The sequence below is a fragment of the Bombina bombina genome, chromosome 6 (genome assembly GCF_027579735.1).
Source record: "Bombina bombina isolate aBomBom1 chromosome 6, aBomBom1.pri, whole genome shotgun sequence".
Classification (NCBI taxonomy): Eukaryota; Metazoa; Chordata; class Amphibia; order Anura; family Bombinatoridae; genus Bombina; species Bombina bombina.
In genome coordinates this window covers 691,666,152-691,679,558 of record NC_069504.1, presented here as the reverse complement: position 1 = coordinate 691,679,558, position 13,407 = coordinate 691,666,152, and the positions used below count along the sequence as shown (strand labels likewise).

General features: G+C 40.3%; 1 protein-coding gene across 3 annotated transcripts in view; it reads right to left on the bottom strand.

Annotated features, from left to right (window-relative positions):
- LOC128663452 (mucin-2-like) overlaps positions 1–13,407 on the bottom strand; it is a 225,994-nt gene that overhangs the window by 101,435 nt on the left and 111,152 nt on the right. For all 3 annotated transcript variants that reach the window (XM_053717784.1, XM_053717785.1, XM_053717786.1), the window contains exon 4: positions 8,741–8,795. In XM_053717784.1, coding sequence (XP_053573759.1) covers positions 8,741–8,795 — 55 coding nt within the window. The remainder of the gene's footprint in view (positions 1–8,740; positions 8,796–13,407) is intronic.

The following is a 13,407-nucleotide window of genomic DNA, read 5'->3' as shown; positions in this document are numbered from 1 at the left end:
TGCTAAACATTAGCATGAGTTCTTTTGCTATGGACTTTGCAGAGCTGTTACGAAGGGGAACTGCCTCAGGATAGCGTGTAGCATAATCAAGGATTACCAGTATATACTGATGTCCTCTAGCAGATTTAACCAGCGGACCCACCAAGTCCATAGCAATTCTTTCAAAAGGCACATCATTTATAGGCAAGGGCACTAAAGGGTTATGAAAATCTTTAGCAGGAGCTGTAAGTTGACACTTAGGGCATGAAGCACAATAATCCTTGATGGCTACAAATATCCCTGGCCAATAAAACCTTCTAAGAACTCTCTCTTTGGTTTTCTCAACTCCCAAATGCCCCCCTAGAATGTGGTTATGTGCAATATTTAATACAGTGTTCCTAAAAGTCTGGGGCACCAAAAGTTGTTTAACAATGTCTGTTCCTTTCTTCTCTACACGATATACCAAATCATTAACTGCTTCAAAATAAGGATAGGGTAATACATTTCCTGGCTGTGTCACAACATCATTTATAACCCTGATATTATTTCTTGCCTCTACCAATGTTGGATCCTCCCATTGGGCTTTTTTAAAATTACCAGGGCCACCAACCAGATCTATCAAATCATCAATATTTTCCGAGCTAGTACTTGGTACTTCATTACTCTGAGAGGGTTGATCACCTACTAATACAGGCATAGGGCAATAAATCTTATTTTTCTCCTTTTCAATGGAACCCCCTTCAAAATCAGTTTCAGAGAAAGGAAATACATAAATATCAGAAGTTTTACATATTTCTGGAGATTCCCATAACTCCAGAAATTTTGGAAAATCTCTCCCTATCACCACCTCATGGGCTAAATTTGGTACTACACCAACACAATATTTTAATTTACCACACTGAGTCTCAATCTCCACCTCAGCTGTAGGATATTCCCGTTTATCTCCATGAACACAGATAATTCCCATTTTTTCCCCATAATCTAATACTGCATCTGGTACTAAAGATTTAGCCACTAGTGTGACCATACTTCCTGAATCAAGCAAAGCCTTAGACACTTTACCATTAACCGTCACAGTACACCAATGGGAATCATTATTAACAGAGCTGTTGCTATTAGACAATAGTGAATGTGCAACATTACAGTCCATAAATTCATCTTTATCACAGTCTCTAGCAATATGCCCAACCTCATTACATTTAAAACATCTTACAGGTTGGTTATATTTAAATGTTTCCTTAATTCCTGGGGAAATGTCTCTGGTGTTTTGCCTATACACCTGCTGCTCTCTTATCCCCTTTATCCCCTGAACAGTCTTACCAGTTCTTGTAGAGCTCTGGGACTTGGGATTGTGGGGCTGATCCATTGAAGATTGTTGCAAAACTTCTCCTGAAGCTATAAATCTTTGGACCAATACAATCAACTGATCCGCTGTTTGAGGATCACCTTGATTAATCCACCGCCGCAGGGAAGCAGGTAATCCACGCTGAAACTGGTCCATCACCAGTAGTTCCACTATTTTGGTAGCCAAATTAACCTCTGGTTGCAACCACTTCCTGGCAAGGTGTATAAGGTCGAACATCTGGGATCTTGCAGCATTATGAAATGAAAACATCCAGGAATGGAATCTTTGTGCACGGACTGCCGAAGTCACCCCCAGGCGTGCAAGGATTTCTGCCTTCAATTTCTCATAGTCACTGGCTTGTGCTGGCTCTAAATCAAAGTAGGCCTTCTGAGGTTCACCACTAAGAAATGGTGCAAGTATACTCGCCCAATCAACTGTCGGCCATTTTTCTCTTTCTGCTGTGCGTTCAAATGCCAAAAGATACGCCTCAACATCATCAGCTGCTGTCATTTTTTTAAGATAATGACTAGCCCTTATTACTCTGGAACCTTGGCTGCCACCAACATATTCAGAGTTCAATTTTTCTGATATGGCTTGAACCTCTTGTTGCAGAGTTTGTGTAGCACTTTGTTGCTCTTCCCGGGTCTTCCTGCATGTCTCAGCTTGCACAGCAGCCATCTGTTGTATCAACAATTCAGTGTTCTCCTTCTGTGATTTAGCCAGCAGCATAGCACTCTCTGACTGGGCCAAGACCAACTGTTGCAGTGCTGCACTATTTTCAGCAGCTTTTCTGTTAGTCTCCTGCTGTATAGCATTAGAATGGATCAAAGCTTTAATGACTTCCTCCATGTTGCTTGCAGATTATTATGCCCACAGACATACAACATGGTTACCCGGATTCTCCACCAAGTGTAACAGGAACACTTTTAACCACGGTCTTCTAGGGCACAAATGCAGCACAGGACAGTCCACTGTAGTTTAAAAGGCTTTATTTTTCACAGCAATAACAAACAGGCAGTTCATTTTCAAAAGAGGGAAATCCTTCCTCTGCAGCAAAGTTAAGTACTTTTAAATGTGTCCCAGCACTTCACAGCATTCCACAAGTGCTTTGTAAAAATAATGTCCTTTTACAGTTCACAGGAACAAAAGTCTTTTACACAGTGTAACAAACACACACCAGCTTCTGTAGCTGTGTAACTCTCTCCCAAGGCCTAAGTGAGGCTGCTATTTAAACCCTCACAACTTCTAATTAGCCACACCTGTGATTAGCTGCTGGACAGCTTCACAGCTGTCTGGGATAATGGCCCACCCTCTCTCCAATTATCCCAAACCCCAGGGACCCAGAACACAGTTTATCAACTGCATAATCAAATACACACTCTTTCTCCCTGGGGTTTTAACTGAAAGGAGAAATAGCATGTACAATGCTTGGTCTTAAATATCTTCCATTTATAACCAGGCCTTGCTTTCTGTCACAATATATATATATATATATATATATATATATATATATATATATATATATATATATATATATATATATATATATATATATATATATATATATATATATATAAAAGAAAACAGGAATGGACCACACTTACAGACTGGACTAGGTACACATTCTAAGCCACTGTTAACTCCACAGCCCTGAACACTGATAGACAGCTGCACAGTTCCCAGCAACCCAGGCAGTTAACCCTTGAACAGCCTGGGTGACAGGCCTGAAGGGAAGCATTACAAATATTTTTAACACAAAAAAGGTATGGGCCAGCACTACTGCGGTGGTGCTCGTGAAGACTGGGGTAAACCAGACCCCTCCTAAATATAGGCAATGACAGAATGTCCACAGCACCTCTAGCATTTAACTTTCTTTATTCAGACATCATAAAAAATAAGCAACGTTTCAGGGGTTATCCTCTTAGTCATGACTAAGGGGATAACCCCCAAAATGTCGCTTATTTTTTATGATGTCTGAATAAAGAAAGTTAAATTCTAGAGGTTCTGTGGACATTCTGTCATTGCAAACATTATAAACACAACACACAGAAAACCTGGCACTCACTAGCAGATACTCAGTAATGTTTAAAAGCAAAACTGGGGGACGTCAGTTACATTTGGTGCCAAAGAATCAAGCTCAGGACCAGAGATGTAGCTAGAAACCACAAGGCCCAGGTGCTAGAATCTAAAAAAAGGTGAATTTGATACATATCTTTATTTTTTTTTAACATTTAACACAGAAAAAAAATGTGAATTAGATTACATGTCTGCAAAAGGAGGTACCCTGTGCCCACAGTCTGTGAGATAGTCTGACCCCCTATTACTGTATATAGTGACACTGTTTAAACCACCAGTACTGTATATAATGAGTTAGCGATGCAGTCTGTAATCTGCCGGTGAGATGGCTGGCCTGACCCTACCCGCCCCAGTACTTTAAAATGACATGGTCCACCCCCCCGTACTGTATATAGTGGTATTGTATAGTGACACTGTATACCCCCCCCATGCTGTAGTAACAAGGTCTGTAATGTGCTGGCTCCACAAACATACACACACACATACATGCATCAATACACACACAGTCACATACATACATACACACATAAACACCAATGGGTAAAACAGAAACACTAACCCTTGTAGTTAGAGACAGAGACACTAGTGAAGCATCACATCACACTCACATGATATCAGTGCAGGCAGTGGCAGGTCAAGGTTTTTTATTGAAAAAAATAAATAAAAATTTAAGCTGGGCCCCCACTTTCGACCTCTGCACCCCCTGTAGTTCTGCCCTTGCCCAGGACCACGTCAAGGTCTCCCCCTTCCTGGGACTCTAAACCAGCACCCACAAAATGCATACTTTCAAACAAACCAACTGGGAACCTCCCAGGGTGACAGACTTTTGTAATCTTCCCTATGTAAATACAAAACATAGGAATGGACCTCACTCACAGACTAGACTGGGTACACATCCTAAGACACTGTTAACTCCACAGCCCTGAACACTGGCAGACAGCTGCACAGTTCCCAGAAACCCAGGCAGTTAACCCCTGAACAGGCTGGGTGACAGGCTCTCAGGGAAGCATTACAGATATTATAAACACAACTCACAGAAAACCTGGCACTCACTAGCAGATGCTCAGTAATGTTTAAAAGCAAAACTGGGGGAAGTCAGTTACATTTGGTGCCAAAGGATCAAGCCCAGGACCACGTCAAGGTCTCCCCCTTCCTGGGACCCTAAACCATCACCCACAAAATGCATACTTTCAAACAAACCAACTGGGAACATCCCAGAGTGACACAGGCTTTTGTAATCTTCCCTATGTAAATACAAGACACAGGAATGGACCGCACTCACAGACTGGACTGGGTACACATCCTAAGCCACTGTTACCTCCACAGGCCTGAACACAAAATGGGTGCTGGTTTAGGGTCCCAGGAAGGGAGAGACCTTGACGTGATCCTGGGCTTGGGCCTTTGGCGCCAAATGTAACTAACTTCCCCCAGTTTTGCTTTTAAACCTTACTGAGTATCTGCTAGTGAGTGCCAGGTTTTCTGTGTGTTGTGTTTATAATGTTTGTAATGCTTCCCTGCGGGACTGTCATCCAGGCTGTTCAGGGGTTAACTGCCTGGGTTGCTGGGAACTGTGCAGCTGTCTGTCAGTGTTCAGGGCTGTGGAGTTAACAGTTGCTTAGGATGTGTACCCAGTCCAGTCTGTGAGTGTGGTCTATTCCTTTGTTTTGTATTTACATAGGGAAGATTACAAAAGCCTGTGTCACCCTGGGAGGTTCCCAGTTGTTTTGTTTGAAAGTATGCATTTTGTGGGTGCTGGTTTATGGTCCCAGAAAGTGGGAGATCTTGACGTGGTTCTGGGCTTGATCCTTTGGCGCCAAATGTAACTGACTTCCCACAGTTTTTCTTTTCAACATTACTGAGTATCTGCTAGTGAGTGCCAGGTTTACTGTGTGTTTTGTTTATAATGTTTGTAATGCTTCCCTGCGGGCCTGTCACATAGGTTGTTCAGGGGTTAATAGCCTGGGTTGCTGGGAACTGGGCAGCTGTCTGTCAGTGTTCAGGGCTGTGAATTTAACAGTGGGTTAGGATGTATACCCAGTCCAGTCTATGAGTGCGGTCCATTCCTGTGTTTTTTATTTACATAGGGAAGAGTATAAAACCTGTATCACCCTGGAAAGGTTCCCAGTTGGTTTGTTTGGAAGTATGCATTTTGTGGGTGCTGGTTTAGGGTCCCAGGAAGGGGGAGACCTTGACGTGGTCCTGGGCTTGATCCTTTAGTGCCAAATGTAACTGACTTCCGCCAGTTTTGCTTTTAAACATTGCTGAGTATCTGCTAGTGAGTGACAGGTTTTTCTGTATATATATATATATATATATATATATATATATATATATATATATATATAAATGTATTCTAAATGCTACTAGCACAAAGTAACATATAGGACTGTCACAGTACAAATACATACAGCATAGCAAAACAAGAAAAAAACAAAAACAAGATAAAAGTAGACAATTGCCAGCATATAGCAGAAGTCAAGTAGTAGATACCAAAGAGTAACACTCTGCTGCACCAGACCCTGTGTCATACAGGTACTGTCTGGGCAGGATGACTTGGAGATCTATGCACGTAGTCAGAGCAAAATAGCCATATGTAACAGCTGGAGTAAAGCAATAGGTCAAGCCGTAAGAGAATGCATGCAGTCCCAAACGGCACAGAAAGTCATTCATAGGGGCTTAAAGGAATCCAAGCTCCCCTACAAGTACTGTAATGACCATTTAGAAGAAGGTGCAACTATGAGAGCAAGCAGCCAGATAGTCCATGCTATAGCAGGAAAGCAGTTAAGTGAACCATTATCAGCTCTCACAGCAAGGCCATGCAGGGAGAAGGCATAAGCAGTTCAAGCAGATCCTGACAGGACATATAAGCTGATCATCACACACATGTCCAGTGCATCGGACTGCACAATTACCTTTCCTCTTACGCCATGGCCACATCAGTCCAAGCTGCACCTCCACTCCGGTAGTGGGAAAAAACAAGACCCATCAGGCAGGCTCCTAATAGTCGCTCAGTGTAAACAATGTCACGCTTCCAGAGTACCAGCCGGAATTTTCAAGCCACCAATAAATTTATTTTTGCATATTGATACTATTTATAGAGTGCTGAATTCCCCTTACTTTTTGTACCAAGATTAATATATCTCTGGTATCTATCTTTTGGTATTTGACTATTACAAATATTTTAGGGTCTGCACCGTATTATTTATTGAATAATTTATTTTAAATATTTATTTTTTTGGTCTGCTACTTCTAAACATTAGCATAGCAGGCGTGTCTACATTTTAAGTCACAAAACCCGAAATAGAACAATGCTGGGCTGGGTAATTGCTATGTGTGGCTTGTTATATAACATTTATGCTGTTCCCATGTGTAGCGTATAACAACCTACTATGCAGGTGTCAAATGAACAAGTGAACAAAATATTGGGCTCGCGTGCTTAATGCAGTAATGTTCAAAAATATATTGCAGATGTTGCCTGACTGCAACCCAATGGTGATATACAGAAAATTACCTGTGCCCTGGGAAAAGTTCCAGATCGTGGAGCACTTTGAGAGAGCTATAAACTGTTTTAGCTCAGAACCGTGATGGTACCTCCTGTCCCCCTACTGAGACTTCAACTGGACGGGTGTCCTGGAATTTCCAGTCAGTGGTGATGAGTCAAAAAAAGTGTGGAACCACTTCTATCAGAGCTGTGGGGCAACTACGGAAAAGGAAAAGGAGTGAAGTCTTTCGCTCTCTTACCACCTCTCGACCGTTACAGATTCGCCACCACCATTGGGCTAGATCGCCACCTCCTTCCTGGGTTCCTCCTGATGTATTCAGGTAACATGATGTCTCCAACGTATCCGCCCAACACCCTTAGCTCAGATCGGATCAGTGACAGGTTAGGAGGATAATAGCCACGGTAATTCTCCAATGGGGAAACAGCGCCACAAATGTAAGAGGAATGCTGCTACCAGACAGGTAAAAGATATACACAATCCAAAAAGGTAGACTGAAGCAGCAGCGATGAATACAAGTTCAATCTTTATTTCTCCAGGTTAAAATACATACTCCAAGGAGGGAGACGCAAATATAGAATAAGATACATGGATAAAATAGACAGTATAAGCGTTTTGGCGTGAGCCGTAATCACTACTGAATCAGAAACACCGAAACGCATGTACTGTCTATTGTATCCGTGTATCGTATTCTATATTTGCTTCTCCTCCTTGGACTATGAATTTTAACATGGAGAATTAAAGATTGAACTTTTTATTCATCGCTGCTGCTACCGTCTACCTTTTTGGATTATGTATACATTTTAAGTCAATCATATCTCCTAGCAAAGTGCTAGTCTAACTTAATAGCTTTTCCTCAAAATATAGTGAATATCCTCTCATAGGGCCTGATATTCTGCTTAGGTGAGATATTCTAAGAAGCCTCGTCGGCAGGGCAAGGCCCATAAAAAATATTTAGAAACACAAATTATATCTTGAGAAAAATTTATGTTGCTATGTAGTGTTCTTTATGTGAAACACGGACTCCTACATTACAATACAAGGTTTAAAAAAAATCCCAAAGATTTTGCGTTATTTCTCTCCATGTCAGTGAAGTTTTGCATATCAGACCCACAGACAGTTTTCACACTCCACATTGAAATGTGCCCCCTTCTCCTTCTAGATAAGATGTTGTCTGAGAATAGACAGCAGAGCAAAACAAGGAAAGCAGAAGTACATGTGAAACTGTGTAAATTATTTCTGAAAGGCATTTTCTAAAAAAGGATATATGTACTTAAAATATGTATATTTACTAAATAAATATCTGAATATCAAAAAAGCACAGATGTAATATAAACTGTAAATACATTGACTATTTATTAATTATTTGTGTATTTAATCATGAAAAGTTTCTATCTAATACATCATGCTAACCCGCATTCGCAAAAAGATTACTTCTGGTGGTGTTAGCGCTTGAGTGAAAGTGCTAAATAGGTTGCCACTTGTAATCTAGCCCATAGTCAGGTTATCACAATTATTAGGTTCTCCGACTTTCCATTAAAATTGAGACAGTAGAATTAGTGAGTGAGTAGCTGAGGAGTGGTTGTGACATTTTTTTATTATTATTATTGGAAGGTTGTTTATAGTGACAAATATATTGTTATATGAATATAGATAATTAGTGAAATTTATTTTCTCTTCATTTAGAGTGGTCTTTTATGTGTAAAGATTAGATAGAGGGTTTGAAATGGTAAAATTGTATTTCATTTTGATAAAAAAATAATTCTAATTAACTTGATTTCCTAGACAGTATAATACATTTCATATATAACTCCTGAGTCCTGATATACTTTTTTCTTACCTTTATCGCTAGTACAAAGTAATTTTGATTGCAGTATTCCATTGGATCACTGGAACTACACAAAAATAACTTGTTTAGACGTTAAACATTAGTATAAGGTGGAAGCATATTATCAAACCCACCTCTCAAAACAAGAGCCCCACATTCCAATCCCTTAGACCTAGATTTAGAGTTTGGCGTTAGCCGTGAAAACCAGCGTTAGAGGCTCCTAACGCTGGTTTTAGGCTACCGCCGGTATTTAGAGTCACTCAAAATAGGGTCTAACGCTCACTTTTCAGCCGCGACTTTTCCATACCGCAGATCCCCTTACGTCAATTGCGTATCCTATCTTTTCAATGGGATCTTCCTAACTCCGGTATTTAGAGTCGTTTCTGAAGTGAGCGTTAGACATCTAACGACAAAACTCCAGCCGCAGGAAAAAAGTCAGTAGTTAAGAGCTTTCTGGGCTAACGCCGGTTTATAAAGCTCTTAACTACTGTACTCTAAAGTACACTAACACCCATAAACTACCTATGTACCCCTAAACCGAGGTCCCCCCACATCGCCGCCACTCGATTACATTTTTTTAACCCCTAATCTGCCGACCGCCACCTACGTTATCCTTATGTACCCCTAATCTGCTGCCCCTAACACCGCCGACCCCTGTATTATATTTATTAACCCCTAATCTGCCCCCCACAACGTCGCCGCCAGCTACCTACACTTATTAACCCCTAATCTGCCGTCCGCACGCCGCCGCCAGCTACATTATCCCTATGTACCCCTAATCTGCTGCCCCTAACACCGCCGACCCCTATATTATATTTATTAACCCCTAATCTGCCCCCCACAACGTCGCCTCCACCTGCCTACACTTATTAACCCCTAATCTGCCGAGCGGACCTGAGCACTACTATAATAAAGTTATTAACCCCTAATCCGCCTCACTAACCCTATAATAAATAGTATTAACCCCTAATCTGCCCTCCCTAACATCGCCGACACCTAACTTCAATTATTAACCCCTAATCTGCCGACCGGAGCTCACCGCTATTCTAATAAATGTATTAACCCCTAAAGCTAAGTCTAACCCTAACACTAACACCCCCCTAAGTTAAATATAATTTAAATCTAACGAAATAAATTAACTCTTATTAAATAAATTATTCCTATTTAAAGCTAAATACTTACCTGTAAAATAAATCCTAATATAGCTACAATATAACTTATATTTATATTATAGCTATTTTAGGATTTATATTTATTTTACAGGTAACTTTGTATTTATTTTAACCAGGTACAATAGCTATTAAATAGTTAAGAACTATTTAATAGCTAAAATAGTTAAAATAATTACAAATTTACCTGTAAAAGAAATCCTAACCTAAGTTACAATTAAAACTAACACTATACTATCAATAAATTAATTAAATAAACTACCTACAATTACCTACAATTAACCTAACACTACACTATCAATAAATTAATTAAATACAATTCCTACAAATAAATACAATTAAATAAACTTGCTAAAGTACAAAAAATAAAAAAGAACTAAGTTACAAAAAATAAAAAAATATCTACAAACATAAGAAAAATATTACAACAATTTTAAACTAATTACACCTACTCTAAGCCCCCTAATAAAACAACAAAGCCCCCCAAAATAAAAAATGCCCTACCCTATTCTAAATTACTAAAGTTCAAAGCTCTTTTACCTTACCAGCCCTGAACAGGGCCCTTTGCGGGGCATGCCCCAAGAAGTTCAGCTCTTTTGCCTGTAAAAAAAAAACATACAATACCCCCCCCCAACATTACAACCCACCACCCACATACCCCTAATCTAACCCAAACCCCCCTTAAATAAACCTAACACTAAGCCCCTGAAGATCATCCTACCTTGTCTTCACCTCACCAGGTATCACCGAACCGTCCTGGCTCCAAAATCTTCATCCAACCCAAGTGGGGGTTGGCGATCCATCATCCGGTGCCTGAAGAGGTCCAGAAGAGGCTCCAAAGTCTTCATCCTATCGGAACAGCCAATAGAATGCAAGCTCAATCTGATTGGCTGATTGGATCAGCCAATCGGATTGAACTTGATTCTGATTGGCTGATTCCATCAGCCAATCAGAATATTCCTACCTTAATTCCAATTGGCTGATAGAATCCTATCAGCCAATTGGAATTCGAGGGACGCCATCTTGGATGACGTCATTTAAAGGAACCGTCATTCGTCGTTCAGTCGTCGGCCAGGATGGATGTTCCGCGGTGGAGGTCTTCAGGATGCTGCCGCTTCGCTCCGGATGGATGCCGCTTGGATGAAGACTTCAATCGGATGGAAGAACTCTTCTGCCCCGCTTGGATGAAGACTTCAGCCGGATCATGGACCTCTTCAGCCCCCCGCTTGGGCTTGGATCAGGACATCGGAGGAGCTCTTCTGGACCGATCGGTGAACCTGGTATGGTGAAGACAAGGTAGGATGATCTTCAGGGGCTTAGTGTTAGGTTTATTTAAGGGGGGTTTGGGTTAGATTAGGGGTATGTGGGTGGTGGGTTGTAATGTTGGGGGGCTTGGGTATTGTATGTTTTTTTTTACAGGCAAAAGAGCTGTATTTCTTGGGGCATGCCCCGCAAAGGGCCCTGTTCAGGGCTGGTAAGGTAAAAGAGCTTTGAACTGTAGTAATTTAGAATAGGGTAGGGCATTTTTTTATTTTGGGGGGCTTTGTTATTTTATTAGGGGGCTTAGAGTAGGTGTAATTAGTTTAAAATTGTTGTAATATTTTTCTTATGTTTGTAAATATTTTTTTATTTTTTGTAACTTAGTTCTTTTTTATTTTTTGTACTTTAGCTAGTTTATTTAATTGTATTTATTTGTAGCAATTGTATTTAATTAATTTATTGATAGTGTAGTGTTAGGTTAATTTTAGGTAATTGTAGGTAGTTTATTTAATTAATTTATTGATAGTCTAGTGTTAGGTTTATTTGTAACTTAGGTTAGGATTTCTTTTACAGGTAAATTTGTAATTATTTTAACTATTTTAGCTATTAAATAGTTCTTAACTTTTTAATAGCTATTGTACCTGGTTAAAATAAATACAAAGTTACCTGTAAAATAAATATAAATCCTAAAATAGCTATAATATAATTATAATTTATATTGTAGCTATATTAGGATTTATTTTACAGGTAAGTATTTAGCTTTAAATAGGAATAATTTATTTAATAAGAGTTAATTAATTTCGTTAGATTTAAATTATATTTAACTTAGGGGGGTGTTAGTATTAGGGTTAGACTTAGCTTTAGGGGTTAATACATTTATTAGAATAGCGGCGAGATTTGGTCGGCAGATTAGGGGTTAATTATTGAAGTTAGGTGTCGGCGATGTTAGGGAGGGCAGATTTGGGGTTAATACTATTTATGATAGGGTTAGTGAGGCGGATTAGGGGTTAATAACTTTATTATAATAGCGGTGCGGTCCGCTCGGCAGATTAGGGGTTAATAAGTGTAGGCAGGTGGAGGCGACGTTGTGGGGGGCAGATTAGGGGTTAATAAATATAATATAGGGGTCGGCGATGTTAGGGCAGCAGATTAGGGGTACATAGGGATAATGTAAGTAGCGGCGGTTTACGGAGCGGCAGATTAGGGGTTAAAAATAATATGCAGGGGTCAGCGATAGCGGGGGCGGCAGATTAGGGGTTAATAAGTGTAAGGTTAGGGGTGTTTAGACTCGGGGTACATGTTAGAGTGTTAAGTGCAGACGTCGGAAGGGTTACCGCATAGCAAACAATGGGGCTGCGTTAGGAGTTGAACACGGCTTTTTTGCAGGTGTTAGGTTTTTTTTCAGCTCAGACAGCCCCATTGTTTCCTATGGGAGAATCGTGCACGAGCACGTTTTTGAGGCTGGCCGCGTCCGTAAGCAACTCTGGTATCGAGAGTTGAAGCTGCGTTAAAAATGCTCTACGCTCCTTTTTTGGAGCCTAACGCAGCCTTTATGTGGACTCTCGATACCAGAGTTATTTTTATGGTGCGGCCAGAAAAACACGGGCGTTAGATTTTCGGCTCGTTACCGACAAAACTCCAAATCTAGCCGTTAGTGTTGTGTTCAATTTGTAACATTCCTTTACCATGCTGGAAATGTTTAAAAAACTTGATTTTTGTCTCACTTTACAAATAAGAAATCAAGACATTCTTACAAATTTGTTATTTTTTTAATTAACATGTTTTACATGTACAAACACAGGAGGATTGGCATGTGTATGCATTCATGTATGTGTGCACATACATACATACACATGTGTCATGACCCAGCCTGGAATTGAATCTGGGACCTGTTTCTATTTCTGCTGCTGTTCTTTCCCAGCCTGTTGTCTTGCTTCTCTGCTACCAGATGGCTTGATCACAGGCTAAGAATATTGGGTTTTTCTGTTTGCTGCAACTTTGGCTCTCTGGCTCCACCTGCTTACCAGCTGAAACAAATAATTTAATCAGCAGCCTGCTATATCTGGGAGATTTGCTGGCAGTTCTGGGCCTTGACATTGAGTGTTATACTCTGAAAGACCCTCTGGTCCTGTTTCCTGAGTGAAATACAGATTTGTTGGATTTCCTGGTTCCTGATTTCTGCTTCATTTCCTGACTACTCTTCTGGATATTCCCTTGGCACTGTGTTTCGTTTTTGGACTTATTTCCTGG